Source organism: Syngnathus acus, chromosome 16 (genome assembly GCF_901709675.1).
Source record: "Syngnathus acus chromosome 16, fSynAcu1.2, whole genome shotgun sequence".
Lineage (NCBI taxonomy): Eukaryota > Metazoa > Chordata > Actinopteri > Syngnathiformes > Syngnathidae > Syngnathus > Syngnathus acus.
Window position 1 is genome coordinate 6,824,901 of NC_051101.1, and position 22,107 is coordinate 6,847,007.

Below are 22,107 nucleotides of genomic sequence, written 5' to 3' on the forward strand. Positions count from 1 at the left end.
ATTCTATTCTGGTAGCATTGTGTTTCTCAAGAAGAGCTTCATTTCATTCCTGTAGGCTGCACTAGGTGCCATGGCCATAAATTGTTGCTGCTCACTTTGCAAGCAGCTGTCTTGACTTTTGCTTGCAGCTGCTTAGTAGAACCAACGATGTAATCGACTATCTTCTTGACAGAAGACAAAGTTTTGCTGAATTTTCAAGGCTTTGCTGTGTATACACGGAACAATAAGGTCCAGTTGATTGACAACTAAATGAATAATTTGTCATCAGTGGTAAAAGTCGTGTGTGTAGTAGTCTGACTTCCGACATTCCTCGAATGCATCATACGTGACAAATTTGGTCTAATTATGAATACGGACGTTTCCGGTGATTATCCAATCAAATGATGATAATAACTTAAGTCCCACCCTGATGAGTATGACGTTCTGGCGGGCTTCCTGTGGAGTTCAGGCACTTTCAGCGCTCCAACTTGTTTTCGCGTAACAGACGTTTTGAAGTGGGGAAACTGCAGTGTATGGAAAAGTGGATTTTAGTTGTCGCTCACGATGGTCCTTCTCCAGAACCCAAACAGGAATTGAGATCGGACGCCCCGCTTACTCTACGGACGCGATTGAACGGTACTGTCAGTCTGAGTGTAACTAATGTGTTCAATTGTTATCACTGTAGTGTTTACTTTGATTAAATCTGGAGGGAGGGATAGAATGCCGCAGTTCGGTTCAACATGATTAAAGTAAGTAATCCCTCGCTCATGTTTTCTGCAAATGAAAGCCACTTGTTGAGAGAAATGGTTCGTGAGCTCAACTAACCAATTTGTTTTTAGCCAGGAGCTAGCGTTAGAGGTTAGCACTTTGCCTATATTGCTATTTAGTTGCTTAGTTCGGCCACATCAGTGAGCTTTGCGAATACATCATCTATGCATTTTCAGCATTTAACGACTTTGCAAGGTTATGTCAATGCACTACTTCTTTACGACTTTACCATCATTATAAACACTACTCTGTACAGTTAATTCACAGGTGTCAAACTCAAGGCCCGGGGGCTAGATACGGCCCGCCACATCATTTTATGTGGCCCGCGAAGACAAATTGTGCATCAAATTCGTGTGTCATTACTAGAATTGCAAATTGTCTTCACTTTTAGGAATATATATTTTTTCAAATATTTGACCAGTTTTTACTCATCTGACTTGAAAATGAGTTATTCGTCAGTTTGTTTTGTAGCTTTTACTGTATATAATATGAGGTGCTCATACATTTATTTGGGTTGACAGTCATAATGGCCCTCCGAAAAAAGCTATGACTACAATGCTGCCCACAAAAAAACCGAGTTTGACACCCCTGAGTTGATTGATAATTATTCCCTATTAAATAATAACCCTCCCTCATTAATGTTTTCTAGATATTCCAGATGGTCTTGATTTGAGTTCTCAGGCAAAACGGGGACCACGACCCCGATTGTTCAAATAAATGGCAGAGAGTTTTTACAAATTAGAGGATGAACCCTTCCCCAGTTTCCTTGGCAAGTCTTTGGACAGCACCAATGGCTGTTCGACTCTGGGAAATGTAACGCTGGGTTCAGGCCCCGGACTGCCTGTAGCTGCTTCTACAGTGGCTAAAATTAGACCTTCATCTGAGAACAGGTGGGAGCATACCTCTTTTTGGGACAGATGTCACCTGTAACTGCATCTTCTTCAGAACCATCACTTCCTGTGCTGAGATGGCCAATATTTACCTACTCAGTTTAAATGTGCATTTAATAGTTAGAACTGATCTCGCTTTACATTCAAGACTATTGTCAATGAGGTTACTGTATTTTCTTGTTCTACAGAGATTGTGTTGCTGCTGCATACCTTGAGAAAAGTGAAAAGCTGCAGCATGCTAAACCACCATCATTTGAAGACAAGCAACCAAGGTTTTCCCTCAGCTTCAAGGATGACATGTGAGTAAAATTCTAACTATGTTTACGTCTACTGTGTTAAGGTTTTGTAATGGAGCATCGTGGTTCTAGTCTTGCTATATGCAAAATAAATTGCAACTCCTTTTTGAAGAAATGTGTGTGTCCTGCCACGCCGACATCTTTTTTTTTTTGCATTACTAGTGCGGGTAGGCTGCTGCTTTGCAATGTGCAACAAAATTATACAGCAGAGTGTAAAATGCATTTCTCATTGAGGGATGACAATTTAATTAATTGTCAAATTGCTTCTCCAGATTGAGGCCATGTTAAATGTTATTCCTACTTGCATCACTATTCCCAGATTTTCTTGTTGAATGTCTGCTCTTTTGATTGCATCACAGATCTACATTTATGCTTTAGTTGCTTGAGTCAGTGGAGTAATTTTGTATATTTTTAAAATATTAAATGTGCTATCATTTGACTATTACTACTTATTTAGGGACAATGCAGATGACTTTCTCGCAGCACATCGTCTATCAAAAATGCTGGTTAACATTAAAATGGACGAAAGTGCATCCAGAAACCAAGGCTCCTTTATGGGTCTTCCCACTCCGATGAGCTCAGTCCAGGGCAAGCACACAGAATTTCTGACAGGTAAGAATATCCCTGTTTATGCAGTTCCCCAAATAAATATTATTCACCTACTGTTAATTTACCACCAAAACCATAATTCTGTTTGCTTAATGAATAAAAATATGTTAACGTTTTGAATAACTGTATTCATTTGTGTTGAAGATGATTTGTCTTTTGCACAAGGCTAAACATGCTGTAATGTGAGTTTCATCTTTGCCAGATCTTTCAACAGGCCTCCTAACATTTGCTCAATTTGGACAAGTCGATTGTACAAATACAAAGGTATTTTTTTAATGTATTTCACTGAAATGTGAAGTGATTGATGGGCATAACTAGGTTTAATTGCAATTTTAATGGATGCTCGTGGACTATAACAGCAAGGTTTAATTCAAAGTGATTTGACCAAAATCATATTACAGGTTCCATCCCTGCAAGCTACTACAGAGAAAAAGAATGTGCCAAGTGAAGCAGTGGACAGTGACCATTTCAGCGGCAGCAACTCCAGTTTTTTGGAAAATGAAAGGCTCATGTCTATAGACAGCATAGACAGTGACATTTCAGGTATGACTGATGCATGTATTGTATGTTCCTATGAAGTAAATTGTTCATTGTTCTCCCAGCTAACGCATCCTATTTGTCTCAAAGCTTTTGTAATATTCTGATAAAATATATATCTACATTTTTGAATCTGTGTATCCCCAGAGGATGACATTGATTTCAACAACTTGCCTGACGATGAGTTGGAGCTCTACTTTAAAAAACTAGTGCCTTCCATGCAAAGGGGCACAGTGGAGGGCCAAGAGCTCCCTGCCACGGTAAGTTTTAAACACTAAATCTAAGGCCTGCATTTATATGGTAGTGTACACCAACAGAATGTCAATAAAATATTCCTGTCACAAACAATGACACAGAATTTGTTCATTGGCGTCTGTTAGATGCTGCCTCGGTCTGATTTCCATTCCAATTCAAATTCTATTAAGCCTGAACAACACAGACACCAGATCATTGACGACTACGATCAGGTGAGTATAAATACGCATTTGGCTTTTGACGTGCGTGTTTTTAATAGTACACATTTGTTCCCTTTTTCCAGGACAACTTCCAGATGCCTGTTGTGCGTCTGGCTGCCACAGGAATGGACTCCTGTCCTGCCAGTGATGAGGACACTGAGGATGAGCTCGAGTCTGCCAGACGGACAAGCACTTCCTCTCGAACCAAGTTACTACCGAGCATCTCCAGGCAGTTGGTGAGAAATGGATTAGAAGTAGTATTAATGGAGCCAACCCATCACAATCTCACAAATGTTAGACTACTTTGTATCGTTTGAAATGATTTATGATATCCTTGCATGACTGTGTCTCTTTACAGGTTGGTGAAAGTAATCGTCCCAGTTTTAGGCCAGGTCTAGAAGGGGGAAGTTCGGATGATGAGTCGATAAGTAGCCGTGGTGGTCCATCTGTGTCTGGGATTGAACACAGACGATCTGCCGAGGGACAAGTTATCAACCCTCCTGTCACAGGTTAGTTATTATGCATAATTTTTTTTTCAGATCAGGTTCGTCATATTGACACTGTTTTTAGGAATTGTATTTTTTATTTAAGAAAAATAAGTGAAATTCTAAATTATTGTACATTTGAAAGCTGTTTGAAATCATTGAGGGTTACTGTTACAACTTAAGGGGAGCAAATGATTTGAAAAAAATAATGTTAAGAATTAATATAAAATATATGTGTGTCAATTTATGGAATAACTGTATCAAATTGAAAACAAGATACATTTTTGCACTTCTTCCCACTCCCTTTGAACATGTAAATAGCTCAACAGATCTATATCTGAACTTTTATTTATTTTTTCCCAAACCTTTAATCTTTTGAATCAAATCAATTTGTACAATCAGCCTGTATAATGACGATGGTTGTTTTTGTCTAAACTAGGGGATGGAGGTGGAGGGGATGGAAGCAGTGGGAGTGAAGATAGTGGAAACGATGGGGGAGTTTCAACAATTTCTTTTCCAACAACACATTTTCCAACCACCTATGATATGCTGCGTGGGCCGGGAATTGTGGGTAGCAGTGCTGTTGGTGAAGATGGTGATGGGGCATCAAGCAACCCCGCAAGACTTGGAAGGGAGAACTTTACCACACATGCAGAGGTAAGTGCTGCAATTCCTAGTTATTGCCCCTTTCAGGCAGCAAGACTGATAAGCCATGGTTAGCTGTTCATCTGTAAGATATATGCATCATTTCAGCTGACCCACTTAGAACTTTCAAAGATAGTCTTTTCGCTCGGATTCTGACATACTAATTAGTAATCTCATTCTAGTTAGTCACGTATTTCAGGGCTCTTGACTAACATTTGTCCTGGTGAGCTCAACTTTTTTTTTCTTGGATGCACTAGCACAAAAGTTAGATGCACTGCTTTTGTTTTCAACCGCATTGTGGCAATTTTACAGGTTTAATCTTGTTTCGCTTTTTTGCACTTTTCTGTGTGACAACAGATGGGTGACCGCGTGGGTCCTGTTGGAAACGGTGAAACCAGCACCTCGAAAACTTTATCCGGGGAAAATCAGGAACTCTTTCCTGTGAACTGGAGCATGGTTATGGATAGACAGGAAGCACTGGTGAGTAGTAATATGATGCAAATGGTGCAAATTATTCTAGCCAAAATAATAGTAGTGTTACTTTGGTAAATAAGTAACATTTTGAATACTTCCAATATATTTGTTTCACATTAATGTGATAACCACTTACACAAGTTGACAATGCTGTTTGCTCCTGGTCTGTGTTTAGTACTTAAGGAAAACAAAAATGAACTTAAGGCAATACAACCAGTGAATGTGTGATAGGGTTTTTGGTAGCTCAGGTGGCATGACAATCTGTTGGCTCGTCTAAGAAAACTGGATAGCTAAAACTGGGTGATTATGCCAGGATGCCATGGAAAACACAGAGTCGAGGATGACAAATGAGAGAGCTGACTCTGCTTATGGGAAAAGTGAAGGTGGATCGAAAGGATCCTTGCTAGCCAAGTCCTCTTTTTCTCAACTTCAGGTTACTCAAGACAACTTCCACAACTCCAAGGTAATAGGGAATTTGCAATTCTATTCATGCTACATTTCCAAATGTTATTCTGTCAGATTGGTTTTGAAAAAAAAAAAAAAATCTCAATTCAGGTGCTGCCTTTGGCAAATTTAAGAGGAGGGCCGTGTGGTAACCCTGCAGCAGAGGCCTCAGATGTTACCAGTGAGGAAGATAACGATTATATTTCTACTTCGCTGGAACCAAAATATTTCTGTCGGAGCTTCCAGGAGGAGCAAGATCACGACTGGAACAACTGTCCAGACTCCATGGAGTTAGAGTTTCAGCAAGGTTGGTGTTTACAAATAGACCAAGACACATTTGTTGGAATTTTTATTTTTTTTTGTAAATGTGCAATGATGTTGAAGTCATGTTACTTTTACAATTTTGCTTGTCTCTTTAGGCGCTGGTGCCCAAAATAGTGTGGTGTACAAGAATGAAGAAGGGGAGTGGGTAACAGATCTGGCTTATTACACCTCCTTTGAGAAGGAAGTTGCTGAGACGACACAAAACAATGAAGATTTTCAAACTGAGGACTTTGTTTCCGCTGGTATGTATCAAGTTAACAAATACCATCTGTATGTCCGCGTGTGTTCTACTCACTGAACACATTGTTGATGCTGTGATGTCATTTGATATTATGCAGTATAGCTTCCATACTCATGTTTCTTTTGGCTTTTTTGTTTTTTGGTGCAGGCGATGCACTAGAAAAGATAGTCAAAGATCAAGTGGAATTTGAAAAGGAGCACCAATTTATGCAGGTATGGGTCACAAAAATGTGATGCTTATTGTAGTCCTTGCAATGTGATCAAGCCCTTTCATGAAGCTTCATTGTCTGGCTCTGCAGTTATACAGTCAAACTCAACTGATCAAACTTTCAATTATCATTTTTCTGTGTCATTGCAAGAATCCAATATTATCCTTTGTTTCATTGGAAATTGCAGGAGGAGCAGATTGTATCAGCTAGCAGCAACAGTCCCTGTCAAAAAGAGTCCTCTTGGAAAGCTGGTAGTACCAGCTACATATTGATGAGGGCATCGCAAGTTTCCCCTGAGTTTAATCCAGGCGACCAAAGCTACTTGCGACTCTCATTAGGGCAGTTTTTTGAACAACGTTCTGAAGCCCTGGGCTGTCTCTGCAGTGGTAATAACACGGAAGGGGTTAAACGGGTGAGTCATACACAAATGCTGTTCTGAAATGTTGCCTCCATCAAGTTAGATGAAGTTTTATCAAGCACTATTTCTCACAAAGTGTCCGCTCTCTGAAGACAAAATTAATTTAAACTTTGTGTGACAGCACCAACGTGCCTTTTGGCTTTAGCTTGACCCTTTCACGCGTTAAGATGTAACTTCTGTTTCTTCACCACTACAGCCATCTTTTGGATATAATATTACCTCTCCAGAGAAGAGGGAACCATTTGCACTACTTAACCCCTCTGACTTAATTGAAGAGAGCTCTCTTGAAACTGACTACATGCAAGTCAGTCAAGCAGACAAAACACTAAATCCTGGTGAGCACAGAGTAATAACATCCAAATGAATGGGAAATGACTAGACACATATGAATGACATTGGAGTCCTGATTGACTATGTTCCCTGATTTTTATATCAATATGTTTACAGATGATCTGGACCAAACAATTGCGGTATCTGGTGAAGCGGTTTCACCAAAAGCAAATGCAGACCCTGGCCCCTGTGAACAGAAGGTAAAAATCAGCTTGTTGATATTTAAATGTTTGTGGGAGTCAACGCCCTCCGCAATAGTTAGTTATACTTCCATGAAAACAGGACTATGTTAAAATCGTCCACCACTGGTTAAATGAGTTGACATCATCACAATGAAATGTGCCTTCTTTTTTAGGACCGTAGCGCCCTCGAAGCTAAGCGTGACTGCAATGAGGGGCCTTGCTCTGTCCCAAATATGGCGAGTCAGACCTACCTGTCACCCCAAAATAACAGTAGCAATCTTATGTTGAGTATCAGCACAATTGCATCAGCCATTGCTGATGCTTCCATCAGTACTGACCCATCACAGCTGGCTGCCATGATCATGGAGCTGTCCAAGAAAAGTAGGGAAAGGAATCGGACACAGTCCAATGAACCTGCGGGACCTAGGAAATCCACAGTGGAACCTTGTCCAAATGAACATGTAAAGCTTTATGCTAACTTTCTTTTAATTTATTAAAAAAAATACATTATTTGGAAGGTTTTTTTTTTTTTTTTTTTTTAAGTCTATCATAGATATGTTTATACTTAATACTTCATATTTATACCTAACTTGAAATTGATCACCATGCATTTTTTAATACTTTTCTGTTTTCTATCTAACTTTTCCTTCCCATTAGGAAATGTCAATGAATCACATTAGGAAATGTCAATGAATCACATTGATCTTGTAAATCTTTGATTGGTTTTATAATTAAATTGTAATACCCGCCTGTAAATCAAAAAAGGCAATGATCAAAATTAAGATGTTGCATTATTTATTGCAAACATAACGTTTTTCCTCCTTTTTCCCTCTATTAGCGCAACCCTGATGAAGATCAGAATGGCCTGTCTGTCACACTACAAAGAACTACCTGTGTTGAAGACCAGAGTGCTTTCTACATCGAGAAATACTTAAAAAATAACGTCTCCAGCTGCAGTGACACATCAGTCACTACCTTTGACCTCACTGGCTGGGCTGACAACATCAACCGAGCTCAAAAGAACCAGCCAGCATATATTGGACAACAATGTTCAGCAAAACAAACAGACAATGAGACGGGCTCCAAAAAAGAGGTGATATTCATAAGAGCAGCGCCAGCATTAAAGGAGAGTGCTTCTTCAATACCTTACACAAATGTATTATCCTCTGCTGACAAGGCTGATCTAAAAAGAAGCTCCATGCCTCATCCTGATTCATCAATCAACTCTGCCAGCACTTTGGATTCCAAGAAATTACCCACACACACTGGACTTGCAGGTAAAAATAGTACTTGTGTCAAACTGCAAAGTCTCTCAGCAGGAACATCATCGGAACTTAGAATTAAGCTTGACGAGATAAATCCACAAGTATCCCATGTCGGGCGCTCCTGAGAGAATAATCAGAGTGGTCATATCGGCACGACAAGAGTATTATAAATAAACTAAATCAGTGACATTATTTGTTTACAGAGTTGCCAACAGAACCCTGTGTGGAAGAGACGCAGTGTAACTTCAGGCCCTCCACTTCCCCTCTGACTCACTCCTCTCCCAGTCAGAGCTCCCGACCTAAAGCTAAGAGGTACTGTATCACATAAAAGCTGCATATGTAGACTTTTTTTTTATTAATGCATTGACCTGATTATAAAGTATTAAAGGATTCATACAAATGACAATTCCGCTACCTAATATTTATTCACCGATGCATAGATGGAAGCAAAAGCCAGAATTCTACCCAGCCGAGAGTTATTGTATTGGTGTCTATTGTCCTTGTTAAATAATGCCCAGGCTTAAAAATCTGTCATAGAGAATGTTGTTGTTTCATTTGCAATTGTATTTTTGTTGTTTTCTTTGCAGTACTGTGCCTTCTCCAGGTGCCAGTGGCAAACGCCCAGGTCATGACCTCTCTCCTCATTCTACCTGCTCCAGCCCCAGTCTTAGCAGGCTCACATACATCTCAATGAACGATGCTACAGTTTTGCCGACACCCGCAAGGCAAAAGGTACCATAGTATTTTTTTATGGTATATAAATGTGTTTCAATGTTGTATTTGTCCATACACATATTTGTAAAACCTTCAACCAAATCAATTTTTAAGTGAACATCTTATTCTATTTACATTGGTAATTCAGCATTACATTTTATTCTGTTATTGCCTAGTCAACTTTTGCGCCATGAATTATCAATGGATTATTCCTTTATTTATTTGGCAAACTAATAAAAGCATAATTTAATATGAATTAATTAGCAACTAGATTAGCAAGCTTGTAATGTGTTAAAATGACTGAACATGAAAAAGAAATTGCTCAGTATCATACAATAAATATAGTAGTAGTACAGGACAGGCTGAAGTGATTATAAAGTAAAAAATAATTTTATTATTAGCTTTAACATTTTCTATGTTGATTCTGTTTTCCCCCCTCAGAATGATTGTACCATGGCACTCAGTACCACAATCATCAGATTTAGTCCAACTCCGCCTGTGGAACAAGATGAGGAAATATGCAGCCATTCCAAAATCCTCGAAGTGGAGCCAAAACATTCTAAAAGTCTGGAACAGCTACCACCACAGCACTGTAAAAATCCAGAGACCTCATGTGGTAGCAGTAATCTGAGATGTACCCGCAGCCAAAGCGAATGTAGCCATGGCTGTCCCGGTGAGAAAATTGTTGGTCTTTCAGCAAACTCCAAGAACCCACCCGAGTCCAATGTCAAGCAGGTCACAAAGGTTGACTCGGGCTGTAGCGGTAATTCTCATATTCCACAAAGTGGCCCCACAGTAGCTCCTCTGACATCTGACCAGTGGAAAGCTGCCAGCTCTGTCCCACCATTCTTTCCTGGTGGGCTTGGTTTACCTCAGTCCTACTCATCAGAGGGACTACACTATGGGCCCATGAAGTTTAAGCCTCCTTATCCTGGCTTGATAGACTACCCCCATCAAGGACATATGCAGGGTCCCTTGGCAAGCTCCCTCGTTAACTCTCAACTAACTCAGCAGTATTTACTACGACCTGATGCTCACTTAAATCCTGGGGTCTATCATGTGGCAGCAACAGGAACCGGTCTCTACAGTGCGCCTCCTCCAGGCATGTTTTTTTTTTTTTTTTTTAAAGAAAGTATTCATTTCATTGTTTCTTTAACTCTCTTTGGCTTGGTTAACACTGTCCTTTTTTTTTTTTTAAAAATGTACTTATTTAAGATGTGTCCAATGGTGAACCAACAGCGAGGCACATCCATTCCACAGTACAACCTCTGGCGCTGGCAAGTGCCGCGGGGTCCTATCACCTTCCTATATCCTCCCAGAGCCATCGAGACATGCTAGGAAAACTCTACAGCCAATATGGTGGAGAACCAATGGTGGCAAGCTGTCTTGATGAGCTAAGAGGTAAAGTTTGATTTTAGTTTGATGCGAGTACAACAGATCATGTTTTCATATGTTCTTGTTTCTTCAGTTCAAGTGGTGGCGCCTGAGGAGCTGCAGTTTCCTCATGCCTGTTGCATCGGAATTGCTTCTCAAACCTCCCTAAGCCTCTTCAATCCCTCCGAAAGATGGCAACACGTGTCAATAACAATTACAAGTCTGGCCGTTGATGGAGAAAAGGTAGTGATGACTAACTTTAAATTTGAAATATCTGTGAGATTGTCCAGGAACTCAAAGCCTTGATTTGGGCCAACTCGTGGAGATTGATTTTGATATCTGGGTCGTAAATTGATGACAGCACACTAGATTCATATTGTCCTCTTGTATTCTACCCCAATCACTGCAGATGGATAGTTTGCCTTACCAATGGCTGATTGTTAAAAACAAGACAGTCATTGGCCCCAAAAGTACAGAAGAACAAAAAGTGTTGTTCATCCCGCCAAAGGCTGGTGTCTACCAGTATATCCTCAGTGTTTGCTCCTGGCCTGCAACTGCCAACACAGAACTGGCTGACAGGGCCCATATTTTTGCCAAAAGGGTAGTGCTGGTTGCCATTGCTGAAAATCCTTCTGTAGAGGTGAGCCAACTATGAAATAATCTCTATTTCCTCTAGCGAGATGAAGTCATCTTCTTGAGGAGGATAGTAAAAGTAAAAATCTGCCATTGATTTTGTTTCTTAGGTTGACGTGGGTAAATCTGGATGTTTGGATTTTGGAGATCTGCCAGCAGGCAGTTCCAAATCCCTTCTTCTGAAACTCGTCAACATGACCCGAGCCACAGTGCCCATCCGACTTGTCATCAGTGCGGTAAATCAACGCACAATGCATATCATTACTTTAGCGCACACACATGTCATAAAGTGCAGGGATACCGTCACCTCCAATGGTTGCTTTGGGATTCCAAAGTGATGTGGCATCTCAGGATTAGTGGGGGATTTGTAGTTGAAGAAATTCAAAACAATTGAATCATATTCCACTTGATTTATTTTCAGAAGGCGACAGCATGGCGTTGCTTCTCAATGTCCAAACAGCACGTTTCCATACCATCAGAGGCAACACAACCAGCAGGTCACATGACCCCACTAATATCTCCTTCTGTTGTGAATCACGTGTTGCCTGCCAACCATGGAGAGGTTAGTTTTCTTTGAAGCTTTTCAAACTTTGTTAGCACGTTTGAATTGACGTGTAGATGGCATGCAATTTTTGTTAATGAACCAAAACTTTAGAATTAGAATAAATGATGGTAAAGCTTCAAACAATTTCAGAGAGCCAATGTTGTAACGTGACCTCACCTACTTCCTTTTCTCCCTCCTAGAATCCTGAGTGTTTTATGGTTTGGGTTCATTTCAAAGCTCTCCAAAAGTATACAACGTCTTCAGGTATGAGGTTTATTATTGAATTTGTGCCTTTATGATTCTTTAACACACTGAAATGAATTAATTGAAATCTGTTATTTATAGGAAACAACCATTTGTAGTCACAATTCAAAACGGTTCCTTTGTATCCTAATATTTCTGTTGCATACTTTCATCAAATACCTCCAAAATGAATAATAATATATATTTCTTACCATAGTGACATTAGCTTATTTTAGTGGCAGATTTATCTCATGCCATGATTTAAGACCTCATCCCAGCCACGCACAGCTGAACCAAGAGCAAGGCCTGCTTTCCTTTGAATAACAACTAGCCCGCTGGATTTATCTGATCAAGTTCTAATTGTCAGGAACCTGCTGCATCAAAAATAAACAAACGTCTGTTTGTCAGGGGACTTGGGTCCAGCTGAAGAGTACAGCGCTCGTGTGGACATAGAAGTCGACTCTCCTGGTGCGAGTCAAGTAATCAAAAGTGTTCCTATCAGAGCTAGGTCTGGAACTGCAAGGGTCCACGCACCAAAAGATCTGCAGGTATTTAACAATGGGAGTCATCAATGTTAACATGGACCAGAGGGTTAAAGGACAGGCTGCTACCCGAATGCAAGGCACCAAGAACTTGGGTGTGATGTAATGCATGCAGCAAAAGTTGTACATCACAGTCAAAGATGATTTTTTTTTTTTTTAAACAAATTATGACCGACTAAAATTGCCTGGGCGCTTTAATTGGAGTTGATTGACACTTCTTATATTCAATAATTTAATCAGCTGGCAATTGTGTAAGCAATTACCAACTCATTTGATTTACTCTTATACTATAGTCTTCCACATATACAACCTCTGAAATCCTCTGCCACTTTTTTTTTTAATACAAAACTGAACATATTGCTTCCCACAAAAGCAAGAATTGGTTTGTCTAAATGCTTATATTCACTCAGAATAGAAATTTGGTTGCTACTTGGTTTTCTTTAGAATGAATGTAATTTCATTTTCCTGCTGCGGGAATGTTAGTCTTTGTGTGTTTTGTTACAGACTGTCTGCCTACGTGCGCCCTTGGGTAAATCTTGTCAAACGACACTACCGTTAAAGAATGCAGGAAACATTGACGTGTGGATGAAACTCAGGGTAATTAGGAGTTTATTTCACTCAAAACAGCTGATCTTTGAATAAGGCTCTGACATTTTGTGCTCTTTTTGTACAATTCAATTGACAAGTTTTCCTTCCCCTTTTTTTTTTTTTTTTTTTTTAAAAGAAAAACTCCCTTTTCAAATTTCCTTATCTCTTTTTGCTCTTTTCAATAGTGCGATGATGTCGAGGACTGTTTCTCAGTGACACCTGATGAACTATTCCTTACAGTGGAAGAGGAGCAAGAAATTGTGGTCTCATTTAAAGCACGGGGTAACAAGAAATACAAAGCGAGGTATACAAATATGAGCAAAAAATGGCATTTAAAAAAAAAAAGAAAAGAATACAAAAAAAAGTCAATTTAATCTTTTTCTATTCCAGCCTTCTCACTATCTTGGTGCTGCCGTCGGGGCCACAATATGAAGTAAAATTGAAAGGCGAGGTGGTCTCTGAAGAATCTGCCAAACCTGTTTCCTCTGCTGCTCCTCGTCCTAGTTTTTGCTTGGACGCTGACATCCCACCAATTCTGTCTAACAAGCAATTTGTGGCCTGGGGAGGTGTCACCTTGGGGCGAGCTGTGTAGGGACATTTACAGTGTTTTGTTTATGAATGTCATTACTTTTCATTTAATAATTGTAATGCAGAAATGAAACCATAATTTTATGATCTTAATAAAGTACAACTTTTTTTTTCCAGTCAGCAGAAACTGGTTCTAAGAAACAATTCACCCACTACCACCCAGCACCTGCGATTACTTATTCGGGGTCAAGACCAGGACTGCTTTCAGGTAAATTGATAGAAACTGTTTGAACTGAATCTTAATATTTTCCTTTTTTCTACAGTATCTCGCTTCGTTGTCCGTAAAGTTGTTCATTTTATTAATCACCTGCATATTTACTGTTCAGATAATGTATGGATTGCTGGGTGGATATATCATACAATATGTAGTAAAACATTTTTTTAGATTAATCCTGTTCATTAACATTCGATGCACTCCATAGTTTTATTTCAATATGGCAATTGTAAAGTGAAGCAATTTTTTTTTTAATGTTTTTTTTTTTTCCTTCATCATTCTGTACAAAAACAATCTGACAATGACATCTGAATTATTGTCGACAATAGATTATTTATGTCGATTTCCGACTCTTACAGCTGCAGAGTTTGTTCAGTCCAGAAGAGCGCTTGACTCGACACGGAGAACTGTCCATCCGCCCACGAGAGGATGTGACTGTCCACATGTTATTTGCGCCCACAAGGGTAGCCTGCATGTTATCAAAGTTGGAGATCAAACAGTCTGGAACCCGGCCATCACAACCAGGGGTCAAATTCACTGTGAGATTGTTTCTCTTTTTCATTAGCCATTCTCAAAGTTTTGAGTCTTTCATTTATTATTCCTGCAGAGTTTACTATCGAGAAACTCGAGTTATGGTCGTATTGTGTGACTGTCTTTGCTCAGATTCCACTCTCAGGCTATGGTGGCACCAGCAACATAATTCTGGAGGACCAGAGGAAGCAGGCAGATGGCTACGTGGCAACAATGTCAGACATTTCTATTAATCATGTTAGCAAGGTGTGCCTGTGTGTCAGAAACACTGGTTCAAGAGCAGCTTTCATTAAAGCTGTGGCCTTTTCTGATGTAATGAACCGGTCAGTTATGGACCCTTTTGTCATTAGCCTTTCCCCATCACAATTTGTCCTTAAGGAAAGAACACAAGAGGTAGGAGAAGGGACCACGGTCGTTTTGATATTGGGAAAATTACCATACAGTAATTGTGTTGTGCTGTTTCTTTTTTTTCTCAGGTGATCACAGTACTCATGAAGTGTACACAAAGAGAGCAAATGCTGTGTCAGTCGAATCCACCTCTGCTGGCTACTATTGTACTGTTTTGTGGAGATGAGGTCTCGAGGCAACAGTACCGGAGGTTATTATTTGTTTTGTTTTAATAAGAAACTAGTTTTATCTTAAGTGATATTTTTTATATTCATAACTGAATATCGTTTCTCAAAATTGCAAAGTCTAACGAGTCTCGGATTGCCTTTTTTTTCCCCCCTCACATTTTCTTTTGTTCATGTTTCAGACTACTTCAAAGCAAACCAGATGCTGGTCAGAAAGTTCTTGCTGAAAACAGTTTGCTGAAAAACATTGGATTCAATGAGGAGTTCCTCGGAGAGGAGATCATTACAGAGCGTAAGACGTCTCACACGAAAGAACAAAATATTACAAAGAACAACATGTTTATCCCGCCTGTTTGCTTCAAAATGTTTAAGCATTGACTTGTGATCTGTAAATGCAACTGATTAAAAGCGTCGTTAAGTAATAGTCAATTAAAAGAGATACACTTAAGAAAGGGCTATTTTTCATCAACATCAGAGTATATTAGGAGAATTTCTCTCTCAAGATCACGAAAAATAAAATGCAAGTCGGATGTTTCTGATATAAATGTTTTGCAATACGTGCGCCGAATGACTTTGTTGGGCTCTGGCAAACTGACTTGTGTCACTTTCTCATAGCATTTGACCTGCCTCAGCGGCCAAATGAGGCCTATATCTTCTATGGCCACATGAGTAAAGTGGCAGTGTCATTACTTGGAAGCACAAGTAGCAAGGAGTTTGAGAAGAGCAACAGCCCTGCAATGATGCTGATCCCTGCTCGAGAAGACTTGCTAACAAAAAGGTAATACACGACTTGATAATGTTATCTTTTACGATCATAACACATTTAGCTAGTCTGGGAAAATCTATATCGTCTGAAATGGCATTATTGATTGTAGATTGGAGGTTCATTACTGTTAATCCTTCCTTGTGTTATTGGGGTGGGGGGTGTAACCAATCTTACCTTTTGCAGTTGATTTGATTCAATACTTACTGACATGTATAGTAGTTGATTATTTTTGTGCAGCTATGGTAACTTTAACATCTATGTTACTGTTGTGTTCATTGCTAGTGGCATGGAAAATGGTAATGTGTCCTTGGACGTGCTCCCAGTTAAGGGTCCCCAAGGTCCAGGAATTCGAGTGACAGGGTCTCCAATAAAGGTACCATCATAGTTTTATTTCAGCAGTGGAATTTTGACTCTTAAGTGCTTTGAACTAGAAAATATATATTTTTATTTCTTTTGTTTTACGCTACAGACCCAAGAGCCAGCACCTCGAGAGTCTGAGACATGGACTGTCCATCCAGAACAGCTTGTCCTCGCAGCTCCAAGTACGAGTGAGTACAAAAACCTGGGTTCATACTTTTGTGAAAGTTATGGAAATGGAAAATGCATTTGCTTAATATATGTGTATGAGCATTTATTGTGCACTTTGAGATTTTTTGGAGATTTGTCGATAAATGCAAAGTGCATTATAAATAAAACCCTTATTATTATTATTTATTTATTTTGTAATTTTAGATGCGGTTGCAGCAGGCACAAATCTGGTCCAGATCAAGAACAATACTTCCAGAGAGTTAAGTTTTGATTTGTCCTGGCCTGCTCATTACCTGACCATTACGCCTCAGCACGGAATCATCGAGCCAAAGTAAGAATAAATGGATTGCAATCTGATTATTGGTCTCATAGTAAATTTATGTGACTGTATTTTACAGTTAACTGCTTTGAATGTAATTTGTGTTTAACTATACGTGCATTCATAGAAAACTACATTAGAAATACCTGTAAAATGTTGATGAAGTAAAAAATGTGCTTTTCAATGTGCCTTGCACAAATTTCCCACCACTTCATACTGCAAGTGATTTGCAGTTTTAGAGTGTGATTTTAAAATTCAGCATATCTGTTCAGCATTTTTAGCCTTTGTGATGCAATAGAATTTAGATTGGATTTAAGGATAGTTTACCTATCTTGTCTGGTGTGTGGATGCCTGTCCTGGACTTTGCAGCAATACTGAAGGTTTACCCAAAGTTAGTATCTTACTACTTTTTAAATTTTAGGTGTCACCTGCAGATTTTGATCAGTCCCAACCCTTCGCTCGCCAGCAAATCTGACATGTTCCCTTGGAACGGGAAGATATTTGTCCAGTGTGATGGGAAACAGAAGGTATAGGAGCTTAACAAACAATCCAATCAAGAAACCATGTTTTGTATGTGAGAAATCATCTAAAAAGATGCAATTTGCAGGTGATCAAGGTCCAAATCCGTCGAGATCTGGTCCTAGATGTTTCCGCCGCACCAGCAGATTCAACGCTGTCAGCTCTATCCCCTCACGCTGCCACTCCGATGTTGCCTCCAGTCAGACTGACCTCAAAGTCCACGCTGCCCGTAACACCACTGCAGTTATCTCAACCTCTGGTCAAGATCGGCAAGAAAAACATAATCTTTCCCAACACACCTTCAGGAGAAACATCAGGTTGGGATACCATTGTTCTGAAATTTAACTGAGAGTTGATATGAAGACTGAAGTATGAGCACCTCCAGCAATCCTATTCTGCAGGCCATTTTAGAATAAGACCTTGAAATTGTAAAGTGTCAGCGGCCTGTATTGTATCTCTATTCTATCCTGCATTCTAGAGGCTCAGTTGGAGGTGGAGAATGGAGAAATGGAAGTGAGGTGGTACATATCATCATTTGCTCCTCCTTATGTTAAGGTAATAATTTCTTTTATATACGTAAACACTATTTTCAGTTGAATTGCCTTTTCTTCTATTCTTTGCTGTTTTGTATAGCTGCGCCATCAAAGTCAACAGCTTAAAATCTATTTTGCTCAGTTCAATATAAACAATACAGTGAGTACACAACCATCAATCAGTTGCCACGTGTTCCTCTGCATCTTTAGTGGTTCAGATGAATCACGCGTAAAAGAGCGTTTCTGCCATGACTCAAGATGCTCAATCGTACGTCTGACTCACTGAGTGGCTGAATTTTCTGCGTATCCCAAGACCTTTTGTTAAAAGCAGTGAGTCAGACTTTCTTCTTTCTTTCCTCAGGGTGTTGATAACAGTTGTGATGTCTATCGGGCCACCTACACAGCTTTCAGCTGTTCCAGAGTCTCAGGCACTTTGGGAGCCCATGAAAAGATGCAGGTAATTACAATAACAGTATAGGTCATTCAGTTCCATGCTTTGCTTTTATTTTTTTTAAATCAGCATGTAAAAGGAGCATGGAGTTTCTATTCTTTTATTATTTCCTATTGTATTCTTCTATTCTAAATTGATAGCTTCACAGCATAAATCATTTTTAAGATCTATAACAATATCAATAGATAATACCAACATAGTACTAAAAATAATTTATTTTAAAAAATTTTCCTCTTGAAAGGTACAATGATGAGTGGCAACCGGTGCTATTAGTGTAATGATTTACTGTATTGTATTCTCTTGCAGGTGCCAATTACATTCTTACCAAGAGATGGAGGCGACTATGCTCAGTTTTGGGATTTGGAGTGCCACCCCTTGTCTGAACCCTTGCAGAAATCTAGAATCCGCTTTCAACTATGCGGCACGGTAATTGCTTATTGATTTGTACTATATTACGGCTCAGGGGTTCTGAACTTGTCTCACCCACATATTTGAATTTTTCCTAAAGACAAAACCAATACCAGTTCATCTCAACTCAATAATTGAAAATGCTGTCATGAATTGATCTCTTATGACTTAATATTTGCAGTAGTTAGTAAACCTGTGTGACTATATGATACAATACATCTTATATAGAGCTTCCACCACAGCTGTCACTCTAACAAAGTCCTTTACACAATATATATTGTCATTTTGAGTATTATTAATTCATAACATCAATAGGTAACAAATACTCTTTTTTGCGAGTCTTCAGTATTGTCATTAGAAGAAAGTAATCCGACGTGCATTTGTCTGTAGGGGATCTACTCTGGATCATTTAAAAGACCTCAGGAAGATGATTGCTCATTAGTGAAAACCGAGGCCACAGTTAAAACGAGGAGGAAAGCTGAAATGCCCAAATCCAGGTATCAGTTACTTTAACTGTGATTATCCAGTCAAACGACATACAGTATACTAGTATTTTGCCACTTGCTGTCGATAATAATACATAAAACAGTTTGCATTTGATTCTCAGCCAGGATGAAGCAGTATGGAAGGGTGTTAATACGCCTCAGGATCGTTACGCTTTCCCTGATACACGTATTGGCGAGTGCAGCACTCTGAAGGTCAACATCCGCAACAACTCGCCCAACACACATGAGGTGAGGACTGCCTGAAACAGTCGACTGCTTTGTTTAGTTTTCCATTTTAAGACCATTTACATAACATGACTAACCTGTTTCTGGAGGTTGATTTTTTTTATTGTGTGTTGCATGGATTTGACGTTTGATGTGTGGCTTCTCAAATTGACTTGCAGCTGAGGTTTGTAAACCCTAGGGAGCCCTTCCACATCAAGCATTCCAAATATTCCTTGAGGTGAGTCAACTGCTCATAATCCCTGACTGAAAAAGTATTTTGTTTCCAACCTGTTTCATGTTTCATTCAAAAAATGGTTAACAGATTTATTTCAGCTTACCGCATGATCAAGGTGTTTTGTTAAACAACTTTAATGGTATGTGTACAGCTCGCTAAATAACTGGAAGACACTTGCTGTGACAAATATTAATCTCTGTTACTAGACAGTCCAAATCTTTAGGGCTGTATTAATTTTTAAACAAAAAACACATGAATTAGCCACTGAGACTAAAACAACAGCATGATCAAACCATGACATTCCTTCTAAGCAATTTTAGTTCTTAAATTTGTCAACACCTCCGGTTTCATGTCTAGCTATGGAGAAAGTTATTTGATTTTTGGTGTGTGATTACTTCTTTATTTTAACCTTGGTGAATGCTGCTTTCCTGGTTGATGCATAGTCATTATTTATCACGCATTAGATCTCAGCACTATCTGAAGCTGCCTGTCCAGTTCAAGCCGAGGACTACTGGAACACACGCTGGCTCGCTGCTCATCCAGTTGGAAACAAGTGAAAGTCTGGATGTGCAGCTGACTGGTGAGGCACTGCCTTGAATTTACCAGCCTCCCTCACCACTTTGCACAAAAGGACCTTCAGCCTTTCTTAGGACGATCCTGTTTGCCAGCACACTCCTGATAGGAGGAAATGTGATGATTGCCCAAGGCCAATTACAACCTGGAAATAAATCCTCACTCATCGTCACTTTGCCAAAATAGGAGACTGGGAAGCTAACTAATGTTAACTCTGACTTCTATCTCACTCCGTCCACCCTGGCTGCCCAGCCGAGACAACCTGTAACTAAAAATGTGCCTTATGTGCCGGAGGCTTAGTGTGCAACATTTGTCTCTCAAGCTATTGGTTTTATTTTTGTTTGTTTGTTTTCTCAGAACAAATGAAGTGTTATTTTACTTTGATCTGATATGCCGTAACTCTGCAATGTCACAAGGTGCATTTTTCTTGCCAAAGAGGGAGCACTAGTTGAAATACATTGAGGATGTCCCACAGGAATGCCTTTGTTCCCAGTATTGGCCTCATCCCTGCAGGGATGTTCTTTTTTTTTTTTTGCGAGAAGCCACACAATTTGTTGCATTGCCATGTAACCCTGCAGACATGAACTAATATGAACCAGTCAACTCATGGTGGAAATTAGGACACAGCATCAAAGATTTTTTTAATCTATTTTTTCCTGCAGGCACATTTCAACCGTTGGTCTGCAACTGTTTAAATGACTTCAGCTTCTTTACTTTCTATGCAAACGGACAAGAAGCGTTCATATCATGGCAACATCCAGAACACCTTGTGTGCCCATTGATACGGAATGTTTGTGAAGAATATTTATAAGACTATTCCAAAAGGGCTGCACAGACTTAATTAATCCATGATGATGGTTCAAGTTCAGCTCATAGTGACATTAGTTTGGGTTGTGATTGTTATTAAGTTCTGTTGGGGTTTGACTGGGCAGCTGTTTTTGCCTGCTCGGTATGGTTACCATGGCAAAGCTGTGCTCATTACTGTTCCACTCACAACAATGAGCACTCGTATGAACCTTTGGATCAACTAGACATAGTATTATTGTCGGGTTATGTAGCTTAGAAATGCTTAGGTGCCCTATGTTAACATTAGGATTGTCTGGTAAACGTTTTAGATGCCACACACTTTTGTAGTGTACAATTTACTTTCCTGTATAGTGAATTTTAATGTGAAGGCTGTATCTGGTAACTATTATTCAGCATCCATCGATTCAGTTTGCACAATCTTTAACTGCAATTTGTAATATATTGTGTATTGACATATTTAAGTAAAGTTTTTTTTCCTCAATAAAAACCCATGTCTCATTTGACTATTTTAATTGTAATCTGTAATACTATGTTATATGTAGTTTTTAAGCACGTGGGCCTTGTCTTGAGTACTGGTTGAGCTCCGCTGAGTTGGGTTGTAGTGCAGATCTCGCATCTGTGTAGGGTTACAGGGGTCACCAGAGAGAGTAGCATTATGTATATATCGGTCCCCCACACACATTCAATAAAAAGAAAATGATTTTCCTGGAATTATTTTCCATCTCGGATCATTGGAATAAACTGAGTGCACTCTTTGAAATATCAATAAAACCTGTGCATGTGGAGAAGAGTATTGGGGAGTAATCTAAAGTAAGAATGTTCACATATTGTATCTACTTTAAAAAAAAAAAATGCAAACTTACATTTCCTTAATCTATTTTATTTATTTATTGACGTTACCAATCTGTATTACCTGTTACCACAAAATGAAATCATAATGCTTGTATACTTTAAAACTTTTACTCAAGCAAAATTCTACAGAGGGGGTAACCTTTACTATATTTATCTTACGTTTTGATATTATTTCTGTTATCTACCTACTTTATACAAGACTCGTAGCTCTTAGTGGGTATTCCCTAAAACAGTTTTAGTACTGTGCGGGGATGAAAACAACTGGAAATGATCCTCATAAAGGCTTTTAGTGTGAAATGAGTGGAACTGATCG

At 39.3% G+C, this 22,107-nt stretch overlaps 1 protein-coding gene across 7 annotated transcripts; it reads left to right on the forward strand.

Annotated features, from left to right (window-relative positions):
- The first annotated feature begins 429 nt into the window (after nt 1-429).
- Nucleotides 430-21,442, forward strand: cep192 (centrosomal protein 192). Of its 7 annotated transcripts, none has more exons than XM_037273814.1 (53): nt 430-615; nt 1,397-1,637; nt 1,826-1,936; nt 2,391-2,545; nt 2,745-2,806; nt 2,944-3,085; nt 3,227-3,339; nt 3,460-3,546; nt 3,618-3,770; nt 3,893-4,043; nt 4,459-4,676; nt 5,022-5,144; nt 5,452-5,601; nt 5,694-5,889; nt 6,002-6,148; nt 6,295-6,359; nt 6,543-6,767; nt 6,970-7,108; nt 7,221-7,303; nt 7,459-7,746; nt 8,124-8,378; nt 8,463-8,562; nt 8,754-8,862; nt 9,138-9,282; nt 9,706-10,366; nt 10,480-10,665; nt 10,733-10,881; nt 11,048-11,278; nt 11,382-11,507; nt 11,693-11,833; nt 12,016-12,079; nt 12,467-12,606; nt 13,105-13,197; nt 13,374-13,492; nt 13,579-13,776; nt 13,894-13,984; nt 14,350-14,529; nt 14,654-14,914; nt 14,998-15,119; nt 15,276-15,385; nt 15,709-15,871; nt 16,142-16,232; nt 16,329-16,408; nt 16,584-16,718; nt 17,128-17,233; nt 17,314-17,542; nt 17,704-17,780; nt 18,120-18,215; nt 18,516-18,635; nt 19,008-19,114; nt 19,207-19,351; nt 19,507-19,565; nt 20,027-21,442. In XM_037273814.1, the coding sequence occupies exons 2-53, from the start codon at nt 1,465-1,467 to the stop codon at nt 20,157-20,159; spliced, it is 7,803 nt and encodes a 2,600-aa protein (XP_037129709.1). In that variant the 5' UTR covers nt 430-615; nt 1,397-1,464; the 3' UTR covers nt 20,160-21,442. The 7 variants fall into 7 exon arrangements, with proteins under 7 accessions (XP_037129709.1, XP_037129715.1, XP_037129712.1 ...); XM_037273820.1 differs by having other exon boundaries at nt 19,225-19,351; XM_037273817.1 differs by having other exon boundaries at nt 16,329-16,407; nt 16,592-16,718.
- The last annotated feature ends 665 nt before the right edge of the window (nt 21,443-22,107 follow it).